Source organism: Erpetoichthys calabaricus, chromosome 10, assembly GCF_900747795.2.
Source record: "Erpetoichthys calabaricus chromosome 10, fErpCal1.3, whole genome shotgun sequence".
Lineage (NCBI taxonomy): Eukaryota > Metazoa > Chordata > Cladistia > Polypteriformes > Polypteridae > Erpetoichthys > Erpetoichthys calabaricus.
Window position 1 is genome coordinate 156,957,688 of NC_041403.2, and position 15,254 is coordinate 156,972,941.

General features: G+C 36.9%; 1 protein-coding gene across 1 annotated transcript in view; it reads right to left on the reverse strand.

Moving 5' to 3' along the window:
* Window positions 1–15,254, reverse strand: part of si:ch211-198n5.11 (methylcrotonoyl-coenzyme A carboxylase 2) — a 70,757-nt gene that overhangs the window by 16,309 nt on the left and 39,194 nt on the right. Inside the window, exons 7-9 of the mRNA XM_028812169.2 lie at window positions 6,383–6,575; window positions 4,650–4,741; window positions 1,401–1,557 (exon numbers count right to left, since the gene is read on the reverse strand). Of these exons, the coding sequence (XP_028668002.1) occupies window positions 1,401–1,557; window positions 4,650–4,741; window positions 6,383–6,575 (442 nt within the window). The remainder of the gene's footprint in view (window positions 1–1,400; window positions 1,558–4,649; window positions 4,742–6,382; window positions 6,576–15,254) is intronic.

Genomic DNA, 15,254 nt, shown 5'->3' on the forward strand with positions numbered 1-15,254 from the left:
TCAGGGAGGTGACCAAGAAGCCGATGGTCACTCTGTCAGAGCTCCAGAGGTCCTCTGTGGAGAGAGGAGAACCTTCTAGAAGGACAACCATCTCTGCAGCAATCCACCAATCAGGCCTGTATGGTACAGTGGCCAGACAGAAGCCACTCCTTAGTAAAAGGCACATGGCAGCCCGCCTGGAGTTTGCCGAAAGGCACCTGAACGACTCTCAGACCATGAGAAAGAAAATTCTCTGGTCTGATGAGACAAAGATTGAACTCTTTGGTGTGAATGCCAGGCGTCACATTTGGAGGAAACCAGGCACTGCTCATCACCAGGCCAATACCATCCCTACAGTGAAGCATGGTGGTGGCAGCATCATGCTGTGGGGATGTTTTTCAGTGGCAGGAACTGGGAGACTAGTCAGGATAAAGGGAAAGATGACTGCAGCAATGTACAGAGACATCCTGGATGAAAACCTGCTCCAGAGCGCTCTTGACCTCAGACTGGGGCGACGATTCATCTTTCAGCAGGACAACGACCCTAAGCACACAGCCAAGATATCAAAGGAGTGGCTTCAGGACAACTCTGTGAATGTTCTTGAGTGGCCCAGCCACAGCCCAGACTTGAATCCAATTGAACATCTCTGGAGAGATCTTAAAATGGCTGTGCACCGACGCTTCCCATCCAACCTGATGGAGCTTGAGAAGTGCTGCAAAGAGGAATGGGCGAAACTGGCCAAGGATAGGTGTGCCAAGCTTGTGGCATCATATTCAAAAAGACTTGAGGCTGTAATTGTTGCCAAAGGTGCATCGACAAAGTATTGAGCAAAGGCTGTGAATACTTATGTACATGTGATTTCTCAGTTTTTTTATTTTTAATAAATTTGCAAAAACCTCAAGTAAACTTTTTTAACGTTGTCATTATGGGGTGTTGTGTGTAGAATTCTGAGGGAAAAAATGAATTTAATCCATTTTGGAATAAGGCTGTAACATAACAAAATGTGAAAAAAGTGATGTGCTGTGAATACTTTCTGGATGCACTGTAACACACAAGGTAGAAGCCCATCTGCCAATGTCTACTATTTTTCAATGCTGCTGCTTCAGGTGCACACTATCTCATTAAAGATGGTGGTCTCCAGGGATTGAAGTGCAGATGACCCATAATAAGACTTGGGCATCCATAAATGCAAGAATCTTGTAAATCATTCATATTGTTGTCATTTTAAATTTGCATTTAATTTAAGTGATATACAAAACGACAAGCACACTAAAGAAGATGTGCATTTACTTTACAAATAGAAGCACCATACTGACTCGCAAGATGCCATGTCATCTTTGAACAGCCCAACAATAAACAAAAAAAGTAACATTTTCATATCTAAAATTCCAAACGTAATTATTTTCTCATCAAAAACGTACCTGTGATACAGAGGAAGTAGGTGCTGGAAATGGAGGAGAGTTTTGAAGGAATATCAGAGGCACACCACGCTGATCACAGATCTGTACAAAGTGGCATGCCTTCAGAGCAGCTTCGTATGTCAGCTGGCCGTTTCCAGCAATTATGCCTACAAGATTCCTTTACAAAGGAAATAAGAACAGGGTTAATAATTATTAAAGGCAAATATAAAACAAAACAGAATACAAATGCCAAATAACACTAGCTGGGCATCGGCTGGTATATTCAGATCTATTCTCTGAAAAAATGTATTCAAAAGAACTATAGATTCAAGTTTAATTGTTACATGTTGTGCGCATGGGAGACAGCTAAAGGGCAATTCCGAATCAGACCGGGATGTGGCAGAGTGCACCGACTCTTTTTCTCCCTTTCCTGCAGACCATTCACGGGAGATTCCACCTGGCCCTCTTGACGTCACTTCCGGGTCTGAGTCTATGGAATAAGTCCTTGCTGGCTCCGGCCCCTGTGATGTCACGTCCGGGCTCAAACCTATGGCTGAAGATCTTCATGAGCCCGACCCCTTTGACCTCACTTCCTGTCTTCCCCTTTAAAAGCCTCCACATTTTCCCTATTCCCTCAGTTCTGTTTTGGACTCAGTTTTGGGCACGGCAATGCTATCAAATAATTTTGATTTGCAGCCAGGAAACCAAATACACAGGTGGCTGCCCCAAACCTTGCTATGGCTCTTTGTGGCTTTTGTGCCATTGTACAGAGCAGTGTTAAATTCTTACTTGCATGCCTGACCAATACGTAGTATATCACCATCCTCCTGCACCATTATAAGCAAGCATTATTAGTCAGAAATGGACATTACCTTAACAACTGAGGTCTCTCCAACTTATGACTTGTTATTATATTATTGTTTATTATCATCACAAGACATGGCAACTCATTTTAAGTAATTCTCAGTGGCAGTTACTAAGAGCTCCTGTAACACGACCACCACACTAACACAAATTTCTAAACTAGGAAACAAACACACACACACAAAAAAAAAAAAAAAATAATAATAATAATAAACTTTGAGAACAGTTCTTTTTATTCATGTGTTTTTAAGACAGCATCAATAGCTGAAAGTCTATATGACTGATATAAAGAAAAATGTTAACTACTGTTGTAGAATCTCCTCTTTGCAGAATTATGCCACTTAGTATTTTTTTTTTTTTTTTTTAAATCTAACAATGAATATCTGCCATAATCGGTACTACAGTACATATGCATCATCATCTTTTCCATTTACCTTTACCAGACGGTTAAGCTGCAAAGAAATTCTTCAATACTGTCCTATAGGCACGCTATTCAAAAAACACATAACTAACTTTACTGTTACGGAATTACTGATAACTGTCCTACACTAAATACAATTACAGTAACTTTTAATTCTCTGTAGTTGGCTCTGCAAAGCAGGAGTGCCAGCCCCTGTGTCTCTCTACTGCCAATGCCTATACAGTATAAAGCTATTAAAAACATTCAAGCAAAGTTCAGTAAAGAGCATTAAACAGGGGTTTACTGTATTTGGTCACTGTTAAATCCTTAAGTGTCAAATGATCAATCCATAAAACTGTAGTTGGACCCTTTTATATTTAGGGAAAAATAATGAAATCTGATTAAAGATCTTTTTGTAATAATAATGAAGAGACATGTGCATAATTTTCAAAAGAATGACCATAAAACTCTGACCTGATAGGCACAATATATGAAAGTTGCTTCCCTTTAAATGGTCCCTTTCCATATTTCAGCATGAATTGTTAGCTAAAAAAAGGTATCCAAATACAAAAGGAAAAAAAAAAAAGCTGAACAAATCTGAACAATGTGCAAGCATGTTTTTTGACAATTATTTGTACATTATCAAGAATATTACCATGGTAACAAATTATCGTTGCTGTTTTCAGGTTCTTGAGAGGTACTCTTTGTCAAATAATATTTAACTGCCTTAAAATACAGTAGCTGCATGGTAGTTAGCACCTGTACATTTCTATTGGTATGTAGTTTCCTCCTAGTATTATGGTTTTTCTCCCAAGTCTCAAAGACATAGTAATGAGAAACTCTAAACCAGCCCAAGAAAGGATAGTGCAAGTTTTTGTTTGATCCAATTGTGACAAATGTTGCTAGAATGGTTCAGATGTCTGTGACTTTAAAACTGAAATCAACGGGTTCAGTAAACAAATAAATGGATGGATGTTACACTGCCTCAAGCCTGTTGGAGGAGTGAAATAAAAAGAATGCTCACGTATCTTGCCACAACAAACCAGTTTCTCCTATAGAAAAATGCTTTTCTAGAATTACCTTTATTTTAACCCAGAGTGGGAGGTTGTAATATACATTAGTTTTGTGAAAAACTAGGGGGCTTCACCCCCTGCTCAATTCGCTTGCCAACTCCTCTGTCCTGCGCTACATGCCAGCAAACTCACGTCTCTGCCGCTCGCCGATGTGGATTTCACTTTCACCAAACAAACAAATCTTTTAATTCTCGTGGATAGGTCTGTTCATTGGGAAGAAACACTATTTTTCCCTGATGGCAACACAAATTAGAAGATCTACAAGTCTCTGACTTAAAGTTTAAATCCAAACAATATATTCAATCTCTTTTTGCGGTTCCGTTATTTCACTAATAATTTCCATTTGTTTGCGCTAATGCGATCTTTACTATCATTTTTTTGAGGCTTTCAAATTTTCGTACTTCCATTATCTCTAACCTGCCCTGCATGTGTATCACGCCAACATTTTTAAATTCGTTACGATGTTCTACTTTGTCATCTACACTTTGTCTTATTTCCGGCCCCGGGCCGTGGTTAAATCTCTTGGCACAAAGTCTCGTCTTGCGGGACATGAAAGTGTCTCTCTGAAAAAGTCACGTCTCGTCTCTCACCAAGGTTTTCTTTTATTATAATAGAGAGATAATATCACCATCAACACTGACATAACATGCACACATTTTAATATATTCATAAAGAAAACAAGTCTGATATTTACTACCAGTGGTTAATATATTGGTGTTTGAGTAAACTAAACATGCAACACTTTAGCAGCTTTCTTTAAAAAAACATACAACATGGTCACAAAGTTATAATACTTAAGTTTTTATATGAGGCACAAAATTATTTTGTATCTTACACAAACACAATTGAAACGCAGTAGAACAGCATTGCTGTAGAAGGGACATTTGTAAAATATGACAGCATTTCAAAATAATTAATAAAAGGATTACTTACCCTACTATACTAGCAAAGCCAGCAACGAGCGTTGTTCCATATAGCTCTTTAAATTCCTGAAATCTGCTTCCATCTGTCAGATGACTTAGAATCTGGAGAAAACAGCGAAACCATGCATTTGTGTTAGAAAGATCCATGTACAATTTGCCTATAACCTGGATTCTTAGTTTACATAAAGAAAAATAAAGGAAAAGGTTTCCTGACTTACTAACAGCATATTTGTAACAGTAACGGTGTTAAAATCTTGCTGTTTATTATTATTATTTTTTCTTATCCCTTTGTATTTGATGCCATAGGGTGGTACTAAAATCCATTTACTCCTGTTGGAGTTTTTCAAATTTTATTAGGTTTATAAGTTTATCTCTTTATAGGGTTATTATTGCAATATGTACATAAGTACATAATTGCACATGTTAATCAGCATGTCACCATGATTACGATGGAGTATAATAATTACCTTACCTTGAAACTTTATCCATCCAGCTGTAATAATAATGGGGCACTAATACAGTATGTACAACTTAGCCTTTTTGCTTTCAAAATATCAAAACACTCTACAAAAGGATGAAAGTGAAAACATTTAACAATCTCTTTTAAAGAAACGGAGACAATAAGAAAATGACAGTTTCTGCAGCGGTTTTATTGTAAAGGATGAATACTTAAAACACTATGTAGGGTCTTTCAGTGCCATATGCTTATGTGAAAGAAATCCAAATGTAGCTAAAACTCTAATAAGAATATTTTATATTCTGGTATTTGGTACACTGTATTCATCCTCAAGGGGAAATTGTCTTTTCTCATGACCTTTGGAAGCCAGAGTGTAGGGTCAGCCATTGTACAGCACCCCCGGAGCGATTTTCAGGTTTAAGGCCCTGCTCAACGACCCAACAGAATAGGATCCCTTCTGGCAGTATTGAGATATGAACTGGGAGCCTCCCAGATACCCGAGCAGGTCCTCAGCCTCAGATCCACCACTCCACCTTATTTGGTATGTGTTGAAAAAAAAAAGTTCTTTTTGATGCTCTTTTCAAACCAATAGCAAAAATTCCTATCTAATACATTTCTCCAATTTTACCTGTACCTGTCATTTATATCAATTGTTCCATTATTTTATGATTTGACCCAAGTAAAAAAAAAAAAAAAAAAAAAAAAAAAAGTATTAGCACCCTTAGGTTACAAAGGGCAGCTATGCAAAACATGACATTTGGCACATCCCGGCAAGAATGGGATTTTGCACACAACAATGAACTTTCATACCTGAAACTGAAAGATCCAAGCATCTGAAAGGAGTGAAGTAATGCAATATTTCACTTGCATCTATATGTAAACATCTCTGAAACCACATTCTTTATGGATGTGGTCATTCAAATAACAACATCTGCGATCACAGCAACCCACTTACAATAGATGCAATTTATGTGAGATTAATCAAAAATTTTTGCAAAGTGTGAGGCACAATAGTTCAAATTTCAATAAAGGTAATACCTGAATCAATAATGGCAATTCACGGATTATGAACAGAGCACAGATCAGGAATCTAATTAGAGAGTTTGCTGATGTTCTGATCATCGTGCCAAGTTGGAGGATAAAAAACTATGCTAGTTTAAATCACTATTGGAAAAATCTGAATCATGGCCAACAGAGCAAAACAAAGAATTATAATGAAACGGCACGAGAAAACACTAAGACCACATTTATGAACATAAATGACAACGTTCCTTAATAGGACTCACCAGCCTGACATCCAGAGTATGTGCATAATCACGAGGAGCTAGACCTATAAGTTCCTCGGAGTTGTAAAGTGGCTCTTGCATCTCTGATGTAATTTCTGATGGTAGCTCAAAATTCAATGTTGCAATTACATTCCGTGCATTTTGGAAGGCTTCGTGCTCATTGGACGCAAAATGATCAACACAGCCGCTAATCCTATTAGGAGACAAAGGACAAAGTGCTTTTTAGAACTAACAGTTTCCCAACAGCATTTCAAAAACCTTTTCTTTACAGTATGTGGCTCACCACAGACACATCAATGAGTAAAATACAAGAGATACAAACAAAAATTAATGAATAAATAAAACCTTGATGTCCTTAAAAATAGAATACATATATATTACAATGAAAAATGCTACCCTATTAAAATGTAAATATGATATAAATGGATTACAACATACAATTATAGTTAATTTCATCTGTAAAGTATACGTAAAATATTAACTTAGCTGACAAATTATTTTGGAGGGTATGAGATATGAATTATAATATAACTTTGTGGCGATTTTACCATTGAGTAAATATTGACTTGCCAACATACAAGATAACTAGTTGCAGATGACACAATGGAGAAAGCGCACTGCTGCATGGGTTTGAACCTTGATCTTGGTATTTGACTGTTTGAGTTCGCACATTATCTCTTCTGAGTAGTTCAATTTTTCTTCCATATTCCCAAAGATGTGTGGATGTGGTGGATTGGCGATTCCAGATTGACCCTGTGTGATTATGGGTGCCTGTGTAATTAGGTTCTGCTGAACACTGGTGTCCTGCTGCGCTCTGGTGCCCCATGTCCCCGATTCTCAGTAATATTTTATGTTATATGTACAAAATTTAAAGTGCTAAGCAATTTCCTCTTGTTGTATCTAAACAGTGAATGGTTTAGAAGAAAACTTTTAAAAAAGAAGGGAGTTTTTAAAAGAAAATGAATGAATACCACTGAGGGCTGTGTGTGATAAAAGCAATGGTAGATCCAGACATTACACTGGTCCAGATATTTTCTACATTTACAGTATTTATCATAGTCAGTGGAGTGGGGTGATGATAAGCAGCATTCTAAATTACTTACTCATGCCAATACTGCGAGGTCCATTTCGGATTCTACAAACTAAAGCACTTTATTAACAAAGACAGATATGAAACTCTTCCCTGCTTTTCAGTAGAAGAGTTTGGTTAAATCAAGTAAGAGCCACAGAAGTTCTTGAATAATCAAATTTGGAAAGTCTTGGTCCAACAAATCAATGTCATGTGTTCAACAGACAAACATTATGACCAATATGAACGTGAAATTTGGCAAAAGAATAAAGCTTTATTTAGGTAAGTTATCCGTTATAACTAATCATTTTTGCACCTCTGAGTATAGCCGCTACCTGCATGCCTCCATGTTATTTGACTACAACTGTTCTGAACTAATGGCACACATTTAGCATTCATGTCAATAAGTTGTTAAGGAGCAGCAGAGGAATCACTTTGAGTTTATTTGATGGGAGGAAATGTTTACTGCTCATGAAAGTCCATTGATGACACACTCTATTTTTCCCTAAGAGGTTATTTCCATGCTACCATAAAGGATAAGCAGGATCATACTTGAAAAGAAAAAGAAAAAAAAAAAAAAAAAAATCACATTTATAAAAAGTTTTTATTTTGAATTAATTATTGGACCATTTTATCCCTGGGCACTGTCAGATCTTTACAATTTTTGCCATGGAACTCAATCAGTTGCTGTGCATTATGAAAGAACACTGGTTTTAGAATAACAGATGGGGTGGGGAAAAAAAGAAAACAAAAAAAAGTTTAGATTACTTATTAAAAAGTTTAGAGTTTATTTGCTAAACATATAGTGGTGTGAGGCACACAGGTACAAATTTGTTAAGTGGTAGACATTTTCATGTATCACTTCTTTGTCACTTGTCCAAAATTCTGAAAATGCAAATCACACTCCAGTTCAACTGTGGAGATGAAAAAAGAAAAAACAGAGGCTGCATAACTTACACATCCTAAAACGGATAGCGTGTTTGTTTCAGTGATTGAATTCATGTAAACAAGTATGTTTTGCAGAAAATGTATGCTATGATGACTATAAAAAAAAAAAAAAAAAAAAGATGATTAAGAGGTGACATGATTGAAGTGTTTAAAATTATGAAGGGAAATTAGTCCAGTGGATTGAGACAGTGACTTTAAAATGAGTTCATCATGAACACGGGGACACAGCTGGAAACTTGTTAAGGGTAAATTTCGCACAAATATTAGGATGTTTTTCTTTACACAAAGAACGATAGACACTTGAAATAAGCTACCAAGTAGTGTGGTAGACAGTAAGCCGTTAGGGACTTTCAAAACTCGACTTGATGTTTTTTTGAAAGAAATAAGTGGATAGGTCTGGCGAGCTTTGTTGGGCTGAATGGCCTGTTCTCGTCTACAGTGTTTTAATAATCATAAGCAACAGATTCCAATGGCAACAGGAATTTGATTACTTTTATTTTAGTAATGTTAAAATTTAAATTTTGCATTGTTAAGGGGTGGAGGTTGGTGTGAGGGTTGAGCCATGTGTGCAGAAGGAGCCTATGAGGAGGTACGATAAACAGTACGACAGGTCAGACCTGAAAAAGGAAAGAAAGCTTCCTGTGTGGCATGAGGCTTGTGACAAAATAAAGTTTTGAAGGGGTCATTTACTATATTTTCTGCAGAATGCATTTCGTTAAACGAATGAGAAACTAAAAATATTGCATAGATGCAAAAATATTAGAAAATAAATTACTGCAAACCAATGACAATTATTGTATGCTGCCAACAAATACATTAGTAATGTGATTTAATGTATGTATGCAGAAACTTTCTACAGTCAGTGATAATAACGTAGCCCAGGATTATCATTAAGCAAAATAAGCACATGTTTAGAGCATCACAGAGCTTTTAGAAAAAGTAGGAAAAAACTAAGAATAATAAAAATAAATAAAAATAATGATACGTAAGAAACAGTAAGCATTATTTTTACATCTTTTGATCCATGCATGTTGAAATGCCAGATATTATCAAGATTAGAATGAAGTGGAAGATTTTTTTTGGTACAAATAATGGTATTTTATTCATCTATTCTCTCTCATATATTATATATATTTTATATATACTCCTAAGCCTAAAAGTGCAACCATTTTATGTGACTTATTTCACATTTTTGTCACACTTTAAATGAGGCTTATTTTAAAACCTACATATATATGTTTGGTATCATGCTTTTCACAATTTAATCACACTTTAATGTGATGTTGTTAGATTTTCAGTTTCTTATTCCGTTTTTAAATTATAAAACTAAAAAATATCAAGAACTCCCGTGAAACAAGACGAGACTTTGCCAAAGTCTGGGCTGGAAATAAAAGACAAGGAGTAGGACAGGTGCTGTACAGCCTTTTAAATGCTCGAAGTGCAGATCACGCGGCATGGCAGCAGCAGTAAGCCAGCAGCTGACCGAGCAAAGAGGAGGAAGGGGGGGAAAAAAAAAAACTATTTGTTTCTCATTGTATCACTGTTTAAGAAGGGGTTTCAGAGGAGAAACTGTTTCCTGAAGAGAGGTATTAGCTCTCTGGAAATGTGTTCTTTTTCAATTGCGGCATTTTAATAACCTAAATTTAAATTAAAATATTAAATTATTACCCTCCCCCAGCATGCAATGGCGGTTACAAGTTTGCACAACAAGTTAGGATAATTCTAGATCTTTATTGACGGTTTTACACGGCATTACAAACGGGAAGCTTATGACAGACATATCAAGCATGTGGGAGGCTCGACCTACACAGCCTGCCATCTTTCGTTGCCACGCTGAAAGGATTTTAGCCGGACAGCAGAAATAATCTTCTGCCCGGCCTCGGACGGAAGACATACTCTTCCGCCCGGAAGCTTCAAAGTGTTGGCCGTAGGTGTCCATTCTTATATACTCGTTGCTCCATGTGCAGGCTCTTGGCTCCGATCCAAACAAGGACAGGAAGGGTTCCAGCCCCACCTTCAAAAAATACAGGAATAGCACAATGCCTATATACAGTTCTCATTCTCCCAACAAGGAAAGAAAATAGTATACTGACAGAAGACAGAAATATACTAGTCTGTCTTTAGGCTGACTATTCAATTCTCCAGTTGTCTGTGGCTCTCTAGTCCTGTGCTTGGCTCGGCAATTCTAAATACTGAAGCTGTGCCCCTCTGTACCATATTTGGTCTGCCTGTATGAATGAGTCTATAACAGTGGGCACAGAGAACAGTGACATTAAAATTAATAAAACATAGTATAACAGCAACCGCGTCTCCTTGGAGTGGGTTCAGCCCCCCTCTTCAAAACGCGAGCGGCAGAGATGTGACGTGGCTGGCGCATTGCGCAGGCCAGGGAGGGTTGGTGAGCAAAGCGAGCAGGAGGCGAACCCCCTAGTTAAGACTATTTGTTTATTTATTTATTTTTTTAAATTGTCCACAACACAGATTTCTGTAGAAAGAGGACACACTAAATTGGCATAAGCCACCTGTTTTGTCATGGTAGAGTATTATATTGCTCTACTTTCTCCTTTTGTATTATTAATATGTAGCCTCCGTCAGAATGCCTCAAATCTCACAGACTTACCACTGTTTATAAGGTATTATAGTATATAACTTCTCCCCATCTTCCCTTCTACATCTATAACCTCAGGCAATTAGGTGTAGTAAAAGACAAGCAGGAGTTAAGTTACAATTTAAACAATGTGTTATTGGTAATATTCATAAATAATAGCAATATGCAAAGTACATTTGAATATTGGCAACTATACAACCTGATAAATGGTGATGTGTAGTTTCAGGCGGCACACAGACTTGTTAGTTACTTAAAAATGTCTCTAGTTAAGGCATCATTGGTGGTCAGCTTTCTTCAGAACAGGCCGAATTGCCTGTCTCAATATGACTGCCGAGATGTGCTCTTCATTGTGTTGTCCTTTTCAGTTCATGGTGAGAGATGGTCATTCAGCAGTTTGGTAAGAGAGAAAGGTTAAGCAAGCAAATTTATAGATTCTCTATCCAACCCCTACAGCCAATAGGATGTCATGGTACTTAAAGGCTTCTGATACAAGCCAGTTCCAAACAGCCATACTTCAGACCAATGGGGGGATAGAACACCTTCACACCTGCCACCCCCCCAAAACCATTTGTTGAGGTAAAGCTTAGCAGTTAGGCAGACTGGCTTTGTGTGGGAAACGAGACAGAGACTTTAGCAGAGAAACACTTGCCAAAGTGGTTTGAGGCACTTCCCCTCCAACCCTGTCGTAAATTCAAAGAGACTCAGTCCTTGGGGGGGTTGCAAACATGAATGCTTCTCACTAATGTAACACTAATATTACATTGCTTTTCCTAAGTTTCAAATAAAGACATACAAAATATTTATCGACTTATATGCAAAATCTCACATCACACCACCATTTGGGGTATTCATAAGAAATCTAATGATTTACTTCATGAGGTAGAAATACGTAAACAAGATAAAATATTAAAATTTGTGCTTCAGTTTGAATGTATAAAGTCTAAATGTTTGCGATTTTAACAGAAATTTGTCGTTTTTCACCCTCTGATACTATAGATGTCCATAGAGGGCTAGATCCCAAGTAAGGAATCAAAAGTAACATCATATTCGTTATCACTGTCCCTGAAATAGTCTAAAACAATACCCCACATGCTTATGTTTGAAATTCATCATTTTTAACCTTCCGAGAGTGGCTCTTACAAGGCTAGGACCACCGGTAAAGAATCACATATCAAAAATATCATATTCATGAGCAGCATCCTTGAAATAGCATATAATTACACTTCAAATACCTGGATTACCAATTCTCATTTTTCAAGGTTTTGAGGAAAGGAGTAAATTTGGAGGTGAACCCCTGGGGCAAGTTGATGTTACAGGCACAACTTCAAGTACTTCTGGTCATTTCTGCTGAAGACACCCATTGGTTTACTCTTTGCCATAAGGGTGTAATTTTCTGCACAAAATATGGTCCAAAAACGGAGTAAAAATATGGGATTTCAGGTCTAGAGGGCCAGAAACAAGGGTCAACCCCAAACAGCTCGACTTCTTACATAACTAGATGTGTAGATGCATCGAATGGTATGTCATGTTTAGGAGTTTTCTTGTACCGGTGAGAGTCAGGACGGAATGAAAGAAGAAGAAAAAAAAAAAAACTTTTATACATTCACAGTATACAAAACTGTTGAGTTACATGTTAATACTAAGCTAGTGCTAAGCACAAAGATAATGCCTATAGTGAGAATAGTATTTTAAAAAGTTATTTGTTTATTAATTTGCATTCTGGAATAAATAAATAAATAAATAAATAAAATAAATAAAATAAATAAATACTGTATCAGCTGTTCAGTATGGTAGATCCATGTTCCAAGATCCAGGTGAGAGCACTAGAAATACGATGAGTTAACTTTAATTTTCACATTCAGTTTGTAGTTCAGGTGTGTAGTGATTGACTATTTTTCTACAAATAACCCAAATGCACTTGCTACAAAAAACTAATACAATATGTCTTTAACATAAGAATAACAGAAGAAGCCCCCCTCCAATAGTATAGTTATATATAAACAAAGGACAATAACGAACACACAAACCATAAATCTCATTTAGCTCGATTTTTTTCTTCTATAGAAAAAGACATCCACCTTATGAATTCTTTTTCCTTAATTATTATCGAAGAAATTTCCCCGGAAAGCATTATTCATTCAGGGCTGCCTTTGAACTATTCTTGTCAGAGTTCTGGTCTTATCAGCCACAAGGAGTTATAAAAGGAAGGAGTGGACGATTTGCGGTTGGTTTCTTGGGTGTACAGAAGTCCAACCTTTTGGCTGGCAACTGTTCTAAAGTTTTGTCCATCAAGGCTGAAAAAGGCCGAGTTATGACCTTTGTTCTCTGACAAAAAGTATAGCAAACAGTGAGACATTCCTGTATGCCTGGGATCGTTCAGTCTCATCAATGGAGACCCAAAAATTGCATTCCTCTCCTCCTTGTGAGAAGAACTTCTACTTCACATTTTAAATGTCAGTAAAAGAGGAGGATTGAAGCTGCAGCTTAAGCATGTGTCCGGTGTGCAATGCCAGTTTATCCTACATTTGAGTTGCTTATATTAACAAACAGAAACAGAAAACCCATTGACTGCTTTCTTTTACTACGAGTAAAAAAAGATCAGGATTTATAGAAGAATAAAAGTTTAGTTTAAAAAGAAAAAGGAAAAAACAACTAGTCCTATAAAACAATAAACAAAGCCAGGTATATACCAGTAAAACCATAGTAGCATGTTCTAATCAATACATACTGTTAACTCATTGTTGGTAATCAGGTATTGAATTAATAGTACTTCTCTCTCATGCGAGTATGCACATCAATGCTACTAAACACCAAATGCATAAACTGGCATCCAAAAAAATGCACAAGAATTAATTGCAGCACACACTGAAAATCTAGACATGTCAAGTAAACCTGTAAAGTGGTTCTTTCAAACTCAGAATCAAGAACCAAACCAAACTTACACTAGTGTGCATCAAGGACCATTGTCCAACTCAAACTACAAAATATTTATTATTTTAAATTCATGTGTTAACACACTAATCTTAAGGGCTTTAGTAAAAATATCAAAATACAATTATAAATATTAGACAATTGGGGGGAAAATTCCCCCAGAATTAATAATCTAATTTACATGAGAACAGGTAAGGAAAGGGAGCACAGCCATGAAAGCAATTATTAGGTTCACCTGTCCACCTTGTGGATTACCATGACTTGAACAGAATGCATTCAGCTACTATAAAAAAATGATGATAAAACATGCAAAGCTGAATCATGGTGATCATGCAATGCTTGTACTGCCACCCCTGCTCAAGAAAAATAATCTTGACTCCTCTGCTTTTGAAAATTTTTGACCCATTTCTAACCTGCCTTTCTTAAGCAAAATCCTAGAGAAGGCAGTCATTATGCAGCTAAGTGACCACCTGAATAAACATGCTATTCTTGATAAGTTTCAGTCGGTTTCAGAACAAATCACAGTACAGAAACTGCACACGTTAAAGTAGTAAATGACTTGCAGGTAAATGTGGACAGAGGCTGTTTATCTGTTCTCATCCTCCTAGATCGGAGTGCCTCATTTGATACCATTGATCACAATATTCTTACAAATCACCTTAGTCAATGGGTGGACCTCTCTGGCAGGGTCTTAAATTGGTTTGAATCCTACTTGGCAGGTAGAAAATTCTTTATTAGTTGTGGTAATTATACTTGAAAGACACAATATTTTATATGGTGTTCCACAAGGTTCTATCCTGGGTCCGCTGCTCTTTTCGACTTGCATGCTTCCATTAGGCCATAACGTGAGCTACCACAGCTACGCTGATGACACACAACTGTATTTATCAATAGCGCCCGATGACCCCGACACTCTTGATTCACTGACACAATGTCTTACTTGTGTTTCTGAATGGATGAGTAGTCATTTTCTCAAACTAAATAAGGAGAAAACTTTAGTAATTGGCAAAAATAGATATGAGGTTATTAGAAATAAACTTGATGCATTAGGATTTAAAGACAAGACGGAGGTAAAGAGTTTAGGGGTAACTACTGACTCTGACCTGAATTTTAAAATCACATATTAATCAGATTACTAGGACAGCATTTTTCCCCACTCAAGAAATATAGCAAAATTTAGACCTCTTATAACATTGCAAGATGCTGAGAAATTTGTTTTCAGTCGACTAGATTACTGTAACGCACTCCTCTAAGGATTACCCAAAAAAGATATCAATCGATTGCAACTAGTGCAGAATGCAGCTGCCAGAATCTTA